This window comes from Aspergillus fijiensis (genome assembly GCF_003184825.1).
Source record: "Aspergillus fijiensis CBS 313.89 unplaced genomic scaffold BO72scaffold_13, whole genome shotgun sequence".
NCBI lineage: Eukaryota > Fungi > Ascomycota > Eurotiomycetes > Eurotiales > Aspergillaceae > Aspergillus > Aspergillus fijiensis.
Window position 1 is genome coordinate 590,366 of NW_024468989.1, and position 18,968 is coordinate 609,333.

Below are 18,968 nucleotides of genomic sequence, written 5' to 3' on the forward strand. Positions count from 1 at the left end.
CTGCCGGATGGATGGATAGATGTCGGACATCTTCTCGCACATTCTTTCGGTTCCTCGCTTTCAAATAAATGCACAACAGAGAGAAACATGGAGACCTATGGTGGTGCTAAAATTGCATGGTTGGGAATTGGCGTCTCGGTGAGGATGAAGCCAGGAGAAGAGGGAAAGTTGCGAGGGTCGGAAGCTGTTGGCCAGTGTCAATCCCTAGGTAAGGTAGGTACTACTACACTACTACAACTCACTTACTACAGTCTTGCACAGTCATGCAGCTGCACTTCTACTACACCCCTACAGAATAAGCTCAACATCAAGAAAAACATCTTTTATCTCCGGCATCAAGCCCATGGCATAGGATTGCTCAAAGAATCTCCCAATTCAAAAGCGTTGCACTGCAAGCCGACATACAAAAGTATTCACAAGGAATATCAAGAAACATAGACACCAGATCATATCCCTTCTCCTCTGCACCACGACTTCAACCCAACCCAACCCAACCAAGAGCCAAGAAGATAGTATCCAATATCCCAAACCCCCATCTATCTCAACCACCCTCAGCCCCCCCCCCCCCCCTCCACCATCCCTCTCGTCGCCGGAAACAACCCTAACAAACCTCCACCCAAGCATCCAGCCCCAAATTCTTCAATACAGTCGAAAAACCCGCCGCCCCATTCCCCTGACACGCCCTACTCTTCTCCTCCTCCGCAACCTTCACCTTCCCCACCCCCTCTCCCTCCCCGTCCCCCTCGCCCACAGCACCAGGATACTCAATATGAAAAACCGGCTTCCCCGCGGCCACAAACGGGGCATACGTCTCACACTCCCCCATCTCCACACACTGCTCATTAACACACCACTGCATCTCCGCGATCACGTCGGGGATAATGCCGCCGGCGTTCTTCAAGCCCACCGCCATGCCGCGCGCGTGGGCCTGCTCCGCCAACCATTTCACGAACTCCACCGCGTCGGAGGCCGTCAGCCCCAGGCCGTTATCGTTATCGTAGCCGTCCACGTTGTCGGGGTCGACGCCGTCGCACCCCTTCTGGGCGGCAAGGTCGAGGCGGGTGGCGAGGACGGCGCGGACGTCCGGGGAGCGGATGTCGAGCCATTGCTCGTCGGGCCAGCCATCCAGTGTGTTGCCGAGGGTGGAGGCGGGGAAGGCGGCTTTGTCCGGGCGGTAGGACTCGTAGCTGCCGGCGGAGAAGTAGCAGATGACTTTGCGGTGCTGGGCGTGGAGGTCGGCGATGGTGGCGGCGTCGTTGAGCCAGAGGTCGAGGTCGTAGACTTCGGTGGAGGTGGTGGTGGTGGTGATGGTGCTGGGATCGATCGGGTCGGTGAGGATGATTTGCCAGGTTGTGCCGACTTGGGGTTGCCAAATTGTGGTGTTGCTGTTGCTGCTGCTGCTGGAAGAGGAAGAGGTCACGGCGCTGGAGCTGCTGGCTGAGGGAGTCACGGCGGTGGAGGAGGAGGAGATCGTAGTTGCGGTGAAGGCCGTAGAGGTAGGGTTGGGGCTCGCTGTCGAGGTGGTGGCGTGGTGAGGGTTCCTCCACTTCGAGGCCTCGCCGACTCCCAGGAATAGACTCAAGGCCAGAAGAATGGATTGATAAAGGAACGACATGGTGAGCAGTCAATGACCTCACTGTCTTCAGGCAAGGAACGAAACGTTTGCGAAAGAAGAAAGGAGTGGCACGGATATCAAACCCGGGATTTTTTGTTGAAAGTAGTCGTACGAAAAAAAAAGGAGTGTCACAGATATCAAACCTGGAAATTGTCAAAAGCCTGGGCAGCAGAAAGGAAAGGAGTGTCACAGATATCAAATCTGGAATGTCGTGTACGAGAAACCTCCCCAAGTCGAGGCTGGAAGGGGTTCATACTTATACACCTGCAGGGAAAGAGGGGGTCCCCCATCCCATGGCGCTATCGTAGTATTCACCGATTGACATTCGACATCCAGATGCGCTGGCCAGGGCCTACCAAGACAAGCCCCAGTTTCACAATTCACCATTGAGGTGAATGAGCCCGACATGGTGGAGATAACGGTGTGTGCCTTCTTCTTGTCCACAATAAAGCGATCCTTGCAACTCCCCAGGTACCGGTACCTGCCAAGTCTGATTCCGTCAAGCCACGAGCGATGAGCAATCGATGCAGTGGTGGGCTGTTTCAGTTCGATAAAAGTCCCTTTGATTGGCGGTGGCGTTCGAAATCAACGAGAACCTAAGCCAGCCAGGGTCTGACTTTCATTATCCGACGCCTGGTAAGGCGGGGTCATCAATTTCTTTCTCCGGACAGGACCGAGAAGAAAGGGTCCATCCAATAGCCCCCAGGTACCGGTACCTGTACCCTGTTACCCTGGCTTCTAGACCGGCATGGCGCACATCACAGTCGCATGGCACTCAGGCACAGCACCAAACACGATCTGGGACCGCCCTACTTCAGAGGGGAAGGGGTCACTTTCAGATCTCATCACCTAATTTGTGGAAGCATACTAGGTACCTAGTCTGATGCAGGGTCTTTGGAATTCGAGGGGCGGAGAATTCTCCGCGGTGGCTGACCGTCCCAAGGGCGCTAATCGGAGGATTGAGGGTGGGATGCAGTCTTGCATGCAATCCCGGCGGGTAATTTGGAACGGGCCACTGCAACTGCAACTGGGCCATGCTCGAGTCACCTTGTCGCGGGTGAAACTGTGTGACAAGCACATCCGCATTAATTGTGGGTTTGGACATGTCAACTTGATGGATGGGCTTTTGTCACCTGGCTGGACCAATGATAGCGGCCTCTAACCGATTTTTATACCCCGAAGCAAACAGACCGGGATGTGGGCGATGGGATCCATGATCATGGATGCCAAGCAGGGTCTTCGGACAGTGGGGGGGGGGGGCAAGATGACCAACAGGAGGTCAGAGCTGAGGTGAGATGGTTCTTGGCAAGATGGCAGCCGAAATGCGTAGGGACGCCATGGCTGAGGTGTGAGAACGAATCGCAATCAAGAACTCAACAAAGAATCACTTCTTCGAGTACACTGATCATCTCATGACCTGCTTCTGTTAGAGATTCGACCGGTAGGGGCGATGGATTGGAATCTCATTGAGTGATGCCATCAGATCAACCCTGCAATTCGTAAGAGCTTATGCGACATCACAGTGGACCTTTGTCAGGGTCAGGGCCAGGGCAAGGGTTTATTAGTACCACCTGCATATCACCAAGTACAGTACTCCGCAGGATACCAAACCAGCGCGACAACAGGATACCTCACACTGGTCACTCTGTCAACTCAAACCAACAAATAAGCTCGAATGAGTCCGACAGCAAGACAACTTTGACGGATTGGCACAGTAACTATACAGTTGCATTGTTGAAAGCTAGGTTAACTTACCTTTTAGTAGGCCCGAAAAACTACCACTCCATACAAACATCACCCAGCATCCGAGCCCCACTCAACATAGCACATACATATATCATCAAACACAACCACAAGCCCAAACATCACCCCCCCCCCCCCACATTGAGTAAACAAATCTCACGCCTCTCCACTTATTCCAGAACATCGAACATCAACCAACTGGAATAAAGTGGGTACCCACCCTCCACCCTCCATCCTGAAACCGATCTCAACCCGACAATCCGGATCAACAAAGAAGATCACAAATAGGCCCATGACTCAAGGGGCCGACAACTGCTTTTCAGGGAAGACAATGCCGAAGCGTACGTAGCTGTGAAACAAGGGGGTCGTCGGGGGGGGTGAGAAGACTCTGTATCCTTTCTGAGAATCCCTTCGAAGATTGTTTTAGGCTGTTGAAAGGAGAAAAGATTCGATTACTTTCTCTGAGGGGTGTGTTATGAAGTACGTAAGACTCTGCAGCCGGGTCTGTGTACTGTACTTCTGCGATAGAACAAGGCTCTGTAGATCGTCGCTTAGGTCGCAGATCCAACTTCTAGCTCATCAAACCCAAAACATCATTCAGCCATGATCTGCAACCACCTACGATCATCGTGTACACTAGAGACAATAGACCAAATAACGCCTTACGAGGAAGGACATCGAATTAATTGGACCTAAGTAGCTAAATACAACGAATGCTATGAGCATATAACCCACGCAACAATAAACAGCAACAGCAACTCAATGCACTTCAATAAATATAGTCAGTCATAATCATTACATGTCTCCTAATAAGTACACCTTCATAGACATTACCGCTGCATACATTGCACAGTCATCCCCGGTCGCGGACCTCACACACTATACATTACCCCCTCCATATACCAGACCCTTTTAATGAAATCCTAGGACGAAACCGACGTCACGCATGCAATGTCAACCGGAACGTCTTCAAATCACGTGGCGAGGGCAGAACGATGATATGGTCCTCCGGACTATCAGGGACATAGAACTCCTCGTCCTTCCAGGGCAGATTCCACGCCGGCGGATGGATCGCCTGGGGCGCTGTGCCCATGCCCGTGCCCGTGCCCGTGCCCGCGGATCGAGTGCTCGTGCGTAGCCCGGCGACAGCGGCGGCGGCATGCCGAAGGGGTGACGGCGGGGGGACGCGCCGGATGTCCGCCTCGGACATGGTGCGGACCGGCCCCAACCGTGCTATCGGGCGCAGCGGGATCATCGAGCTCCCCGGGTTAGTGGAGGATTGAAAGTGGTCTGCTGCCGGTGTAGTGCGGATGGTGGTCGTTGGCGAGTTGGTTGTCTTCTCGTGGAGGCTCATATATTCGTGCTGAGACGTGCGCTGGGAGAGTCGGCGCGGAGAGACATTGGATAAGCGACGTGGAGACGGGTGTTGTGGTAGGCTGTCTTGACGGGACAGGTCGTCTAGGGACTTTGCGGCCTCTGGGTCAGATGGGTCGCTTTCGGGTCTGCGGGCAGGAATCGGTTGGCGGTTGAACAGGGTCCGGAGGGTGACGCCCGGCCCGCGCTTGACTCGCAACACAACCCACGTTGCGAGAAGAACGCCTAGCATAAGGGCCGCTGTGCCCCATACCGGTAGTCAGTGCTTAAGGTTCGGAGCATTTCCTCCTTCAGTCGATCAGTGCAGCTTACCCAAGAGACCCAGGGCCAGTCCGACCCGTCCTGACAGTGAGAGAGCATGGCTTCGTTTCTGGAGGCTGCGCATAAATGGCTGGAAAAGAGTGTGTGACAGACGCGTTCGTCGCGAGATCGAGGCAAAAGGCATTCGTAAGTGTCGTTAACCACCAGGGCTCAGCGTTGGTTCATGAGTCGCTCAAAAACGAGTGGAATTCTTCAGGGTGAAGAAGGGAAGAAAAAGCTAACAGACCAGCTGCGCAGGGCACGAAGAACGAGAGCTGGAGAGAAGCGTCAGTGGCTTGGACGCTCGATCCAGCTTGATATATCACAGTATTTCAATCCAGCGAACGTCGGCAGGATATATCACAGTGCTTCGATCTGAGTTAGCGAAAGTCGACAGCTCCCAGCAAAAGAGGGGGAAGGTTTGGCTTGAAACTGGGAAGTTGAGTTGCGTGGTATCATGTTGCAGAATTTACGTATCACTTTTAACCTTTGTGCAAGTAATCAAGATGAGACGGTCGGCCTACGAAAAAGCCTTTTCTCGGCCCCTGACGTGTTCTAGGCCAGGCATTTTGATCCAAAGATAGTCAGAAGGTGACCTACTAGGAGTTGGTGAAACGACGGATTGTGTCTGACTCGTATAATAAAGTATACTAACCCGGAGGCTCGGACCACCGGCAAGGACGGCCATACGCAGTAACCCTGCAGATCCGATGGCTGAAGAAAACACCTTGAGTGTCTAGCAGGTTCTGGCAGAGAAATCATCAGCATATGACATATTACTTATATGTGATATTATTATATATCACGTACAAAGTAGTGAGTAGTCAAGTCATCACAGATGGTAATGTGCAGTGGCAGCCAAGTTTCCCGCGTGTAAACATACCGTAACTACCCCGGGTTTCGGTTTCGTCAGTGGCTCTCCGACCAAACGGTTCGCCGTTTTCACGAAGAAACCCAACAAGGGGGGCTGGGGGGCTTGCCCCATCGAAACGAATTCACATGGAAGAGAAAGAAGGAGTTGGGACGATCCCGGTTCATGCAGTAGACCAAGTTGAGTTTTTTGAGTCAGACCAACAACTTTGGCGGTCGCAAAGCCACGTTTATGTCTCAGTTGAACAAGAACATGGGTTCGTTGATTAGTAGGCAGTGGTTCCATCCATAGTAATCTAGTAACTTAGCGTTTAGTACTGTACATAAGACGATTCGCGCTGCGCCATCGAGTGTCAGATAAGCAAACGCCGTGGGTGTGGGTGGAATTCGACTCCGCCTCCTACTAATACTTCGACCTCGGCTTGCGCACCATACAATAGAGCTAGACATGAGATCAGCAGGCATACACACAGACACCACACCACCATAAATTCCGCCCCAACAATGGGATAATTGAACGTCCACTCACCATGCACACATCCTCCCCATCCCTACACTCCATCTCCTTCTTCATCTCAAACCCCATCTTCTCGTAAATCCGAACGTTGGGCTCATCCCGCGAGCTCTCCAGGTAGCATTTGACCCCCTCCTGGTCCGCCTTATCCGTCACGGCCTCGAAGAGCTTCCGACCAATACCTTTCCCCTGCGTGCCCGGTCGGACGGCCACGATATTACAGAAATAATACCCCTTGGGGTCATCCCAGATCTGGCTCTGGGCCTCATGCTGACGGGCCTTCCAGATCCAATAGCGATTCGTGCGCAGGCCCCCGCGGCCCCAATGGCGCAGGTTGTTCAATGCCTGGCGAGCAGTGAGCAACCACCCTTGCGACCAGGTATACCAGCTCTCGGGCTCGGAGGGTGAATGGGGCGGGAGCCAGCAGGAGACACCCACGACGCGCGAGGTGGCCGTTCGGTCGCCGGTCGCATCGCCCGTATCGTCATCCGGTGTCTCCTTGGCGACTTGAAAGATGGCGTCGTTGATGCCCCAACGGCATCGGACAGCGAGAGAGTCATGATTTCGTTCTTTATTGAACTATTGTGCATTGGGGAGGACCTCACATGACGAGCAACGTTGGTCGGGGAGAAACCCCACGCGACCCGCGCCAGGAGGAGACCGATTAGCTTTGCTTGCTCTTCTTATTGACTGTTATCATTTCCAGAGGTCGTCCTCTGTTGGGGAGTGAATTGAAGAACCCTTGCGCATCAAAGTCAAGGAATGAAAACTTACATTGGCAGCATCGAACACCCACTTGAAATATGGGTCCTCTGCGAAGGCCGATTGGATGATCTCGATGGCATCGGGGATGTCGGCCTCTGTGAGGGGGACAACTTCAATAGCCATGTTGGCGTTGGGTCCTCTACAGCTGCAGCAACGTAGAGTAACAGGTAAGCTTATGTTGGGGGTGGGCAGAGGCGAGGCGATGATAGTTCAATGAATGAGCGAGAGAACGGATAGATTTGACTCAGCACCTGCAGCGCAGTAGAAAGTCTGCATACAACCAACCAACTAACTACCTAACTCGGTGTAACAATGGGCGCTTGTCCGATGGGATCTTGTGACCTGGACTTGAAAGATTTGTGGTGCACCGTTGAGATGAGAATTTATTCGAAGCTTTGCAAGATGGGAAATAGAGAAAGATCAATTGAACATGAACCGAATGAAGAGAGAGGGAAGATAGGCAGATAGTAAGATAGACGGGATAGATAGATGGATGTATGGGGAAGGCAGAATGACGGCAGAGGCCGATGAAAAAAAAAGGCCAGAACAATTGGCGGCGGCGGAATGGAGCGCCACAGCTCGACCCAAAAAAGGCAGCTCCATCCGACTTCCAAGAGATTAATGAGTGTCAAAAGTCCCTCCTCCACCTTATCACCTGTCACGCCTATTGCCTTGCTGCCTATATCGAAGCTAATTCATCTACGCATCTGCAAGCCCTTAACAGCACTACCAGTAGTCCTATGTAAGGGATCCCCATCTGTAGGTCGGTGGGTCCACGTTTTTAGTCTACTATGTACAAACCCATGGACACATCTGTGGTGCGTTGCGACGACATTAAGACATCGCATCTTGTGTTCTTTCAGATCAAAGTTCTGAAGGGTGGTATCTAAAAACAAATGTAATCATGCCGATAAAAGTGTTTATATGGTCAAAAGATTGAGAAATGAGAAGAAAAAAAAAAGGAATGATCGCTCGAGGTAATGCAATCCGGTAGTACAGGCGCCGACCATATATCCAGTCCATCTGCGCCCCTTCCCAGAAACTCAAAAGGTAAGCTTGACACATATTCATCATGGAAGTCACCTTTACATGCCTCCATATGTGCAGAGGGTATCTTTCAGTGACTCGTCAACTCCGATCCTTTCCTGTAAGCTCGATAAGATAGACGAAAAAAAAAAGAAAAAGCATAAACGTCGTGAGGTCTATTCCAGTGTCATCGGGACATCAAGACCCAGCCTGCCATGGGCTAGGAGGTGACGTTCTATTCCAGGCGCACCCACTCGCGTGGAACGTCCATGCTGCGATTCACACGGCCTCCCGGAGTCAGAGGTACATCGACACGCCCAAGGCCCCGATCGTCATCGGCGTGCTCCTCATAGAATGACAACCGCGAGAAGTAATCCTGCAGCACGGCCTCTCGATCATTGTCTCCAACGATGGTATTGTACTCCGGGGGAGGAGTAACGAGAGGCGGCGGTGGCTCGAGCTCTTCGAAGGCAGGAGGTGCAAATGACGGTGCGCGAAGGAGATGCATCGGTCGCGGTGGGCGGTCGACCGGTTCATCAGCCAGATGCGCCTGTGGTGGCCGGGTTAAGCCACCGGAGCTGTTGGTGAAGCTTCTCGTGACAGCGCCTCCGTTGGGTCGCTCATCTCGGTCGGAGGAGGAAAGCGATTGTCGGCTGGAGCCCGCCCGGTTGATCAGGGGTGCGCCAGGACAACCGCACTCGTACTCCTGTGCCTGTGGGGTTGGCTCCGACTCCGGCGAGGTGTACGCCGGGAGGTAGATGTTGGCCTGCGTGGCCTTGCAGGATAGCAGGTGGAACGGAGAATCGATAGAGATCTCGAAGTGTCTTCGCTTGCCGGGGTCTCTCTCATCGACCTTGGAGAGGCGTAAAACAATCTGAATTTCAAATTAGATTGCGAACATTGCCAATCAGCATGGAAATATCTTACCTTGATCCAGTGGTTTATTTGAATGTTCTCGTATGTGGTATCAAAGTGTAGTCGTTGAGACTCGTCCCGGTTGCGCATTTCTTGACAACTCGGCAACTGGACATTGAATTCCATCTCGGTCGGACCAACTCCCGAGTCGCTAGACAGATTGCCAAGAAGATTGGTTCGGTTTCGATCCACCACCTCCTGACCCCGAGCAGCGGCTGCGCGCTGGTCCCAGTCAATGCCACCCCCTGCCGTGACTCGCATCGAGCTTCCAGGATAGGTACTGGTGCTGGCAGAGTCGGCTCGTTTCTCAAACAGTAAAACTTTCTTCGCCGGCTGAAAACGATGCACACTTTTGTCTGCAGTCCAGTGTTGAATATTCTCCGTCACATAGACCTTTATCCGATGGCACTCGACCTTGGCCAAAGGGGTCAGCTTGAAAGCAATAGGGACTTGCGATCCCAGAGGGAAGGATTTCCCGGAGATCACAATGTCGTAGTGCAGCTGATCTTCCCAGTTGCGCGAAATTGCGATCGGTTCGACCTGCTCCAGCGAGCCCTCCGCCGGGGTGCGGATCACCGGAACCTCTAGGCTACCGAGCAAATTGGGCCGGAACGCACCGGCTCTTTCAACTATCGCCTCAAGGTCATATTGAACGAATCCCAGGTCGGTCTTGATTGTCTCTGGGAGAGAACCATCGATCGGGAATTCGAAACTGTAGAGGTAATCGCCCACGGGGAACAGGCGGTAGTTGCGTGGCGGATGGACCGGCGGAGGTGGCGGATCATTCTTACCAAAACTCCGAGAGTGGTTGGAATTTAGGGATAGTCGCTTGAGGTCCTTGGCAGAGAACTGGCCGGTGTGGCTCAACGAGGTTGAGGATCCGGTCTTGGAAAGCAGCTCCCGGGTGATCAGGGTCGGACCCTCCTTGCCCGTCACAGAGGTTACCGGCTTAGCGTGCTGATAGAAATGCGCACCGTAATCATTCTGCATCAGTGCCGTATCGCCATGGTTGAAGTACATTACTCCATGTGTGACGAGATCCTTTTTATCGTGAAAGTGAACTTTCTTGGGCGGGATACCTGTCAACGAAACAATTTGTCAGTCGATCCGCGTAAGAATGATCGATGAAGGAGGGAGAAGAGTTACCGTCTGGCCAATCAGTCTGCGCATGCCCACGGAAACAGATCGAAATCTTCTTCACTTTCACGCTTTTGGTGATTTTTAGATGCAACTGTCCGCGAAGAATGGCCGACTTCTTAGTACTGGGGTCATTCTGATCATATCCTTGCAGATATAGCACTGGCTCAGTGAGTGCGATTCCCACCGAGATCCCACTTCCTGTGGCGACTATCTTCTCGTTGCGCAGAGGAGGGAACGGCACGGCCGGATCGGAAGACGGGATGGAATGAGCGGAAGCCGGATAAGGTTGGCTGGAAGAGACAGTGGAGGAAGAATGCGAGCGCAATCGGCCAACTCTTAGTCCCGAGGTGGTGAGCATTGTGGCATCGTTGGGGTTCAAAACGAGCTCAGACACGGGGCGATGGGAATGTGTTTGAGTCATTGGAGGAGGAGGGGAAGGAGGAGAAGGAGGAGAAGGTAGAGGAGGGGAGGAAGCGGATGGTGGCGTAATGGAGGGCGCAGAGTGGATCAGGGACCCCAAGCGGAACAGACGCTTTGCGTTTTCCCGCGGACCCGCCAACTTCTTGAGGATCGAGGCGCGACGACGGAAGCCTCGTCTGGCCGATGGTTGCCCGACAGTGGAACTAGTATCGCTAGCAAGTGTCGATGTCTCGAGTGAAGGCCGCCGATCGGATCTCACGTGAAACGGAGTTGACTCGGACACTCCGTCGGGGAATTGAGTATTTGTACCACCGGGACTAGTAACCGACCCCAGAAGAACCTGTGGGAGAGGAGAAACGTGAGCCGTCATTGTTGTGCACAAGAACAATGCCAATCAACAGGCTGCATTCTTTGTGGTTGTGTAAGGAGCAAGCAGGTTTGAGGTGATGGGCAGAGCCAAGATCCTTCTCAGTATGTGTAGTGTAGAGGAGGCGGAGGAACTGTGTCTCTTCCAAACGGGTAGTGGCGGAAGACGGAAGGGAAGTATGGAGAGAGGGATGGAAGGAGAGGAGGAACAAGAGGAAGAACAGGATGCACAGTGAAGTAAAAATTGGAAGAGACTGAAGAAGAATGTAGCAGGAGGCAAAAAGGTTGAAAAAAGAAAGAAGTGAGCACGTTTTGACTCTGGACAAAAAAGAAAAAGGACTTACTCTTTAAAAAGAGAGGGATAAAAAAGGTAATATACTAGTCAGATCCCAGCAACAGTAGTGAAGATTATAGGATAGGGAAAATTAGAATTAGTCGCAGAGCCAGTGTTTGACGCACAGAGCCAATGCACGTAGTCGTGCGACCAGTGGATATTGGGGTCTTTTTTTGGCTTTTTTTTCTGCCTCGCACTCGTCGAAAAAGAATAATAATCAATTCGTTTGGGGCGTTGTCTCCTTTCGGGGTTGGTGGTTGTTTGGGATCTTTTCTAGGTTCGGGCGATGATCGACACGCCGGCAAGGAGCGATGTGTCTCTTTGCAAATCGTGGTTGGTACACGCACACCGCAGCCGCAATCAATATTAGTGAATGGATCGGAGATTCGATAGCACGGATACGAAATCTTGGGGAGGTGGAACGTGGAGAGGGTGCGCGAAAAATAAAGGAAGTCCCCAAGAAGAAGAAAAAGGTCAACCGCTTTCAGCAAGTGAAGACAGTCAGGACTCAGGACAAGGCCAGAAGCGCCGAGAATGATAATAATGCGGGGGTGCGATGGGGGATCGAGAGGGCAGTGATCAGAAATAGTGCGATAGTGCAATAGTGGAATACTATAATATCGCCTCGTCGTCGTTGTCGTTCAGTCAGCAAAAGGATCAATGACAAAATACGACAAGTCCAGAATGAGGCGGTGCGGGTAGCGTTCCTTGGGCACAAGATCCTTATTAAATAAATTTGACCAGGTAGACAGAGACAGACGGTACGTCCAGAAGAACGATGACGCGGAGGAGAAAAAAGCTGGTAGGCTCAAGTCCTATCCGGTGATCCGCATTACTAGACCTGAGACTTGCCTGAACTGGTTGGGAGGCTTTTTTTTCTCTCTCTCTCTCTCTCTTTACGTCTTGTTTAGTAGGTCTCCAACGGATACATCAGATTGAACCATGAATTCACTGTTCTTCATGCACTTCCGACATCCCCACGGCCAGAGAATTAGTACTATGTATCAATCAGCTGATGCGGGAGGCTGTAGTACTGTGGTGCACTGTACCTCCTCGTTTCCCCGGATCGACCTCGTATCTTACACTCTACCTTTTGGACAACAAATACGCTCCGTCGGGTTACGTGGTAAGATGGCAGACTGACTGATGGGATGCTTCATGTGAATGGGAAGAGAGGGGAAAGCCGAGTTTCGGGGGTTTCATCACGCATGAGACTCCTACAACGTACTAGTGGGTGAGGGTCTCGAACCACATGCATGAAGAGGCAGTGACGTCTGACGCCCATCTGGTTCAGTGTCTAGAGACACTGACACTAATAGCTAGTCTAGTTACTCATAACTTAACTAAGGAACGGACTGACTGAGTGACTGACTAACTAAATAACTAGACTACTGGAGTCAATCTGATGCCCAGCTTACCTGGAAGTCTAGTCTAGCCCAGCAGTAGACTCGTAGACTCGACGGGTAGTCCGGCACAGCCTTCCACCCGGCCAGCACGGTCATCATAAGATGACCACTTAATGCTCGCTCTTTGACTTCATCATCAGAAAGAAAGCCAATCGCTGTTGTGCTGCTCCATAGTGGACAGGTAGATCCACATGTCCATACCATATACTTTTATGATTTGATGAGCGGCTGAGGATCTTTGAAAAAAGATGCTGCCTGACTGCCTGAAAGGGCTTGAGAGCGAAGAAAGAAGAAAGAGACAAGCAGAAGACAATGTGTCTGATTGTCAATGCGGGGGGATCCTTGGCTGGCAGGAGCAGGGCGGTGTGGTGATATCATCGGGTCGGGCGGAAGTGGGGAGAAGATCCCTCCCTCACTACGACGGAGAGTACGTGCACTTCTTGCCTTTCCACCTGCCCTGGCCTCCTCCTTCCCCCCTCACTAGGCTCTCTGTTGCTCCTCATCATCCTCCACCGCAATGCAATGGGCGCTCGTACAAGTGGAATGGGACACATGGGTGGGAAGATTCCATTCCGTCGGGTTGTTTTTGGCCGTTACCGAAGATCGCTTCCGACTGAGGAGTTGATGAAGAAGTCTATTCGAAGATCCATGGTCTGATCCCCGGCAATACTTCCGCTCTCCGACTTTCGCGATAGCTGAACAACAGTGCCGTCGCCACCACCATTTCCCCTCTATCCCTCTGTCCAAGCCGAATCTACCGATCCGTGATTACCGGTAAATTGTGTATTCTCAGCACTATATCCCTGCATCTTTAATCGGATGGTCGGCTCTCGAGACGGCAAGAAATTTATCCCCACAAGTTCACACATGTCAATCACGGTAGAAATGACGGCACGAAGTCTGTCGTCTGTGGCTTGATATGCGCGTATAACCTTACATTATGCTATCGCCATCGACCCGGCAGACCCTATCCACCTACTTTCGTAAAAGAACATCAACATGACAAGGTGCAATTCTTATCAACCGTCGCGTGGTTCAAGATGTGCTGTCCAGGGCAAGCACAATTCCTATAGGCCGATAGGTCATGACATCATCGCCGCCATCACCATCATCATCACCCTGTAACCCTGAGGTGACTGATATTGACTTCAATCGTCCCTGTGGGCGCGAATAGCCAGGTACGGCACTTGATACATTCTTGCGGAGACTACAGCTAGCAAAGGGTTTCGGTATCTCTTGTCAGAGTTTCTGCTTTGGGGAACGCCCGAACCATTGAAGTGATTGCCGAACGGAGAACCAGTTCGTGGCATTCCCCCATAGTCTATTTAGGAACCAAGCATTAATTAGCTGCATACCAAGACCACCGAAAACGCAGCAGAGCCAATCCACCTTGGGCGTGGAGCATCGGGATGTCAAATTGGAACGGAGATTAGCTTTTGCGCCCACCTCTGACGTACCTTGCGTCATCGCGGAGTCAGTAGTGAAGACCGTCAGGTAGGTACCGGGCCCCCTTACAGGGTGGATCACTCTGCCTTGCCGATTGGTTGTTCGGCAGGAGACAGCAATGGACCTGACACTTCGATGGGGTTTCAGCCGGGGTAATGAGTAAGAGTCTGCGACTGGAAAACCGACTCCGTTTGGCTTAGCTTATTACCCGAATTTGTAGGGGACGCTGCTATATAGAACTGCCTGTATTTCGTGATTCCAACGCACAGTGTCGTCACCCATAAATCGCATCCCGAGCCGTACGGCCACTGCCCAGGAGATGATCATGTAAACCAGCTATCATCAAGTTCGTTGATATCCACCAATCCGTCGCCTTCCAATAAATTCGGGTCCCCGGTCCCATCCCCTCCGAAGGTATCATTCTCCATGAATAAATCATCGAAGCTGGACTCTCCCGGTGCCATAACATCTTCGAGGTTTCCCCCTCCTTGACCGTCCAACTGTTGTCCCGTCAGACTGCCAACTTGGGTGGAGAACGCCTCAGCTTTCTGCAATTCCAAGTCAAACGCATCTCCACCCGTAGGCACAGCAGTATTCATGCTATCAGTGCCCACTAGGCCAGCAGCGGTGTTGCCAGACGTAGCGTTGCCTTCATTGCCCGAACCGGCAGGAACCAGGTGGGAGCCGGCGAGAAAATCATCATTACCAACTGCGTCATCGCCAAAGTCAAGGTTCAGGTCGAAATCGTTGGGCCCGGGATTATTGTTGAGCATTGAGTCGAAGTTGAGTTCGTCCGGGCCGGTGAAAGGTTGTCCGGAGACGGTAGGGGCGGTAGCTCCGTTGTCGGTTTGGTCTTCCTTGACAGGTTGATCAGCCGAGCCTTGTTTTACGACATCCTGCTCAATCTGCGGCTTCAACACAGGTTCGACTTCCGTGGGCTCGGCCTTTATTGTGTCTGCATTCGTGGCTACGACTGGGGTTTCCTGAGGCTGGGGGGCCGTTTCTGGCTCTGGCTTCACGACCGCATCCTCCATCGCGGAGTCCTGGGCAGAATGAAGTGCAGCTTTTCGCGCTTTGATTGCCTCATAGTCTCGCTCCAAGAACGCCTTGGCAATAAACTGCTCAGAGTCAGTCCCAACTCAGGCACCGAACAAGGTGACAATGGTTCTTACAATCTGCTCCGAGAGGCTGTCCAAAGCGGTCTGGAACTGCTCGTGAGCGACGGGGATTGAGCGTTTGAGCTGTGCCCTGTACTGCATCTTCTCGTGCGAGTTGAAGAACCGGGCCGTGTCAATGAGCTATGGGTTGTCAGAGGTCACTTGAACGAGAAACAAACGGACTCGGATGTACTACCGTCTGGTTCACCGTGGATGTTAACACATCCAGGGATTTGGGATTTGAGAAATCTGTCGCGGCCATGGTTACGCTGGTGTTGCGACCTGATCGTACTAACAAGAAAGCTGCTGGCAATAGACCGCGCTGATTTGCTGATGTGCCGGGGTCAGTTGGGGATGTGTGATGGGCCACGATAGAACACGATCTGAAACCACTACGAGATGTGATTCAGCCGGGGACTTTTAGCGATGCCGTGAGGGATTATACTCCCTGTACGGCGGGCCCGAGAGCCAATTGAATGAGGTGGACCGAGGTTCGCGTGGAAGTGACAGGGGAGGGGGAGGGAGGAGGAGTCAAGGGAGGAGACTAAGAATAGAAACCAAGAAAATCCAGAGGGGTAACTGCAGGTGACAGATAATTTGGTATCTCCAGGTAGGTAAGATAGAAGGGAACTGAGGAGTGGAGGAAGAAGCTAAGAATGATGATGGGCAAGTTAAGCGCCTACTAGGTAGTAAGTTAAGAGGTGGTAGCTTTGAAGAGGTTAGTTAGCCGGCTTGCGGTAAGTGAAGGACAAAAAAAGGCGAGAGCCCCGTCACAAGGGGACTAACGCGGTGAGGCTTAGCGCGCCCCTCACCCCAGTTCGGAGCGGCTCTACTTTACTTACCTTACTACGGAGTAGGTACCTTCAATACAGCCAGACTCAAGCCAGTTGACTTCGGGTTACCTTAAGGTACTTCGTTACTGACTGACTGACTGACTGTACGTCCTGTATTCCGTACCGTGGTCGACTCCCAGGACAGACCACCAACTGGACCACTGAGCTGCCAATTGAACCCCATCCCATCCACCGTGGACCATTCAATCATCCAAACACTCTCCTCGTTTTGTTCTCCATCCAAACTTCCCCGTCAGCTCAGATCCATCCATCGCAGCTTTCCCTCTGCTTTTCCCCTGTCTGTTTTATTCGCCTTCTGTCTCTCTTCTCCCTCTCTTCCTCTATTTTCCTTCTTCCTCTGTATCATCCACTTTCTTCTCTGTTCCACCTGTCATTGCTGCCTCTCTTCCCTTTTGTCTCAGTGTTTCTTTTCTTTTCCCTTTTTTTTCCTATTTTATTTCTGCCTTCTTCCAGCTGTCAGCTTTTCCCTCCTCCTCCTCCTTTCCATTCCTCATTCTCCGTCAGCTGTCATTCGGGAGCTTAAAGCTGTTTCCACCACCACTTTTGACGGATTCACTGACTGGTCGGGGTCGTGGTTGAGAAAACCATCTCCGGTCTCATTTATTTGCTTTTCAGCACCGTCTAGTCCATCACGACACCTCTCATCTTCATTTCACTAGCACTGCAATCGTCCGATTCAACATCAGTTGCTCGTACTTTGTGCTTGTCTTTGGATGATCTAGTTTAGCGCCTTGTCCGTCCTCGTTTACCACCACTCTGTCCTGGACCTTTTCGATCAACACTCACCAACAACCACCCTCAAAACCCCCCCCGCGTCTGCTGCCGCCTTCGCCTACTTTAATTCTGACTGCGTAACGCCCTGCATCGTCCCGTCACCGAGAAATTGCATATCCATTCTCCGTGATTCCGTCAAACGCTTTTCTCCATCGACTGTTCCGCCTTGCAGCTCTGCATTTGTTTGTTCCGTGATCCTCTATCGTCCCATCTCGTGACTCTCCCCCTCCCTCACCCCCGTCAACAATGGCCGACAACGTCTCCGCTGCGACCGCTACCACCCTCCCCCCTCCTCCCCAATCTTCTACGGTTGCCTCCAACCAGCAGTACGATGCATCCCAGGGCAACGGCCAAGCCAATCCTTCCCACATGCCACCACCTCCCCGCCCGCCCGTGGTGATCCCACAAAACACCAATCCGATTCCGACCGCCATCACATCGCCCATGTCCGGCAATATGATGTCCCCGACCAGCGCTGGTGGCTTCGTGCGTCGGGCGGCCCCTGAGCCAAACAAGAGGGCCCTTTATGTCGGTGGCCTCGATCCCCGAGTGACTGAGGATATCCTGAAACAAATCTTTGAGACTACCGGTCATGTTGTTAGCGTCAAGATCATCCCCGACAAGAACGTAGGTTTTTTTTACCTCCTCACTGGCCTCTGGCATTCTTAATGCCCCACTATTTTATTGAAGCACGCTCATCCTCCCCACTGACAGTCACAGAAGTTCAACAGCAAAGGTTACAACTACGGCTTTGTCGAGTTTGATGACCCCGGTGCTGCTGAGAGAGCGATGCAGACGCTCAATGGGCGCCGTATCCATCAGTCGGTATGTACATTTGGGTTTATTTGGTGTTTGTTCGACAGGTACTGAATTTCTTGTCTCTCTTCTACAGGAAATTCGTGTCAACTGGGCCTACCAATCCAACAATACGAACAAGGAGGACACCTCGGGCCATTTCCACATCTTCGTTGGTGATCTGAGTAATGAAGTAAACGACGAGGTGTTGATGCAAGCCTTCTCTGCCTTCGGCTCCGTGTCTGAGGCTCGTGTCATGTGGGATATGAAAACTGGTCGCTCCCGAGGATATGGTTTTGTTGCATTCCGTGACCGTTCTGATGCCGACAAGGCTTTGAACTCCATGGATGGGGAATGGCTGGGCTCGCGTGCAATCCGTTGTAATTGGGCCAACCAGAAGGGCCAACCTTCGATCTCTCAGCAACAAGCCATGGCCGCAATGGGCATGACACCCGCTACGCAGTATGGCCATCACAACTTCCCTACCCACGGCATCCAGAGCTACGACATGGTCGTCTCACAAACCCCGCAGTGGCAGACCACGTGCTACGTGGGCAACTTGACCCCTTACACCACGCAGAACGACCTGGTGCCACTCTTCCAGAACTTTGGCTACGTGCTCGAGACTCGTCTGCAGGCGGACCGTGGATTTGCCTTCATCAAGATGGACTCGCATGAGAATGCGGCCATGGCCATCTGTCAGCTCAATGGTTACAACGTCAATGGACGCCCTCTGAAGTGCAGCGTATGTCCTCCTCACTCCCCGTGTCTTAGTCCCGATGCTAATTGACCATATAGTGGGGCAAGGATCGTCCTCCTACTGGCCAGTTCGACAACTTCTCTGGCCAGCAGGCCAGCTCACCTTTCAACTCTAGTCCCACTCCGTACTTTCCTCAGTACGGCGGTCCTGGGGGACCCATGACCCCTCAAGGTAGCTCGTTTGCGCCCTAGTGTGGGGTTTCCCGCTAACTCTCTGGCTCCAGGCCCCAACCCAGCCGGTAGAGGATGGGACCAATCCGGAATGGGTGGTCAAGGCTACGGCCAAGTTCCTGGCAACGCAGGATACGGCCGCGGCCAAGGCGCCCCAGCCTCTGGATGGAACCAGCCAAACAATGCCAATTTCGGCAATGGCTTCGGTGGCTATCAAGCGTAGC

General features: G+C 52.5%; 7 protein-coding genes across 7 annotated transcripts; 1 reads left to right on the forward strand and 6 right to left on the reverse strand.

The window, feature by feature from the left end:
- Positions 1 to 601: 601 nt before the first annotated feature.
- Positions 602 to 1,390, reverse strand: BO72DRAFT_346608 (endo alpha-1,4 polygalactosaminidase; the record flags this gene model as incomplete). The annotated part of the gene is made up of 1 exon (XM_040940669.1): positions 602 to 1,390. A coding segment is annotated over one exon (789 nt), but the record flags the coding sequence as incomplete, so codon positions are not given.
- A 2,908-nt stretch (positions 1,391 to 4,298) lies between these two features.
- Positions 4,299 to 5,117, reverse strand: BO72DRAFT_457148 (uncharacterized protein; the record flags this gene model as incomplete). Its single annotated transcript, XM_040946316.1, has 2 exons — positions 4,299 to 4,972; positions 5,045 to 5,117. The coding sequence occupies 2 exons, from the start codon at positions 5,115 to 5,117 to the stop codon at positions 4,299 to 4,301; spliced, it is 747 nt and encodes a 248-aa protein (XP_040803512.1).
- A 1,188-nt stretch (positions 5,118 to 6,305) lies between these two features.
- Positions 6,306 to 7,304, reverse strand: BO72DRAFT_467045 (GNAT family N-acetyltransferase; the record flags this gene model as incomplete). The annotated part of the gene is made up of 3 exons (XM_040946813.1): positions 6,306 to 6,344; positions 6,432 to 6,995; positions 7,191 to 7,304. The coding sequence occupies 3 exons, from the start codon at positions 7,302 to 7,304 to the stop codon at positions 6,306 to 6,308; spliced, it is 717 nt and encodes a 238-aa protein (XP_040803513.1).
- A 1,138-nt stretch (positions 7,305 to 8,442) lies between these two features.
- On the reverse strand, positions 8,443 to 11,052 carry BO72DRAFT_494355 (arrestin C-terminal domain-containing protein; the record flags this gene model as incomplete). The annotated part of the gene is made up of 3 exons (XM_040948458.1): positions 8,443 to 9,081; positions 9,135 to 10,201; positions 10,269 to 11,052. 3 exons carry the CDS (start codon positions 11,050 to 11,052, stop codon positions 8,443 to 8,445), a joined length of 2,490 nt encoding a protein of 829 aa, XP_040803514.1.
- Positions 11,053 to 12,652: 1,600 nt separating this feature from the next.
- BO72DRAFT_47377 (uncharacterized protein) lies at positions 12,653 to 13,077 on the reverse strand. Its single transcript, XM_040947219.1, has one exon. The coding sequence runs from the start codon at positions 12,990 to 12,992 to the stop codon at positions 12,780 to 12,782; it is 213 nt and encodes a 70-aa protein (XP_040803515.1). The 5' UTR covers positions 12,993 to 13,077; the 3' UTR covers positions 12,653 to 12,779.
- A 1,480-nt stretch (positions 13,078 to 14,557) lies between these two features.
- BO72DRAFT_494356 (uncharacterized protein) lies at positions 14,558 to 15,653 on the reverse strand (the record flags this gene model as incomplete). Its single annotated transcript, XM_040948459.1, has 3 exons — positions 14,558 to 15,352; positions 15,407 to 15,532; positions 15,585 to 15,653. 3 exons carry the CDS (start codon positions 15,651 to 15,653, stop codon positions 14,558 to 14,560), a joined length of 990 nt encoding a protein of 329 aa, XP_040803516.1.
- Positions 15,654 to 17,265: 1,612 nt separating this feature from the next.
- Positions 17,266 to 18,967, forward strand: BO72DRAFT_373353 (nuclear and cytoplasmic polyadenylated RNA-binding protein pub1; the record flags this gene model as incomplete). The annotated part of the gene is made up of 5 exons (XM_040941080.1): positions 17,266 to 17,646; positions 17,740 to 17,844; positions 17,912 to 18,559; positions 18,613 to 18,745; positions 18,798 to 18,967. The coding sequence occupies 5 exons, from the start codon at positions 17,266 to 17,268 to the stop codon at positions 18,965 to 18,967; spliced, it is 1,437 nt and encodes a 478-aa protein (XP_040803517.1).
- Between the last annotated feature and the right edge of the window lies 1 nt (position 18,968).

What these genes read in the sequence shown, in the direction of transcription:
- BO72DRAFT_47377 (XM_040947219.1), bottom strand. Translation starts at nt 12,992, where the DNA reads ATGGTATGGACATGTGGATCTACCTGTCCACTATGGAGCAGCACAACA.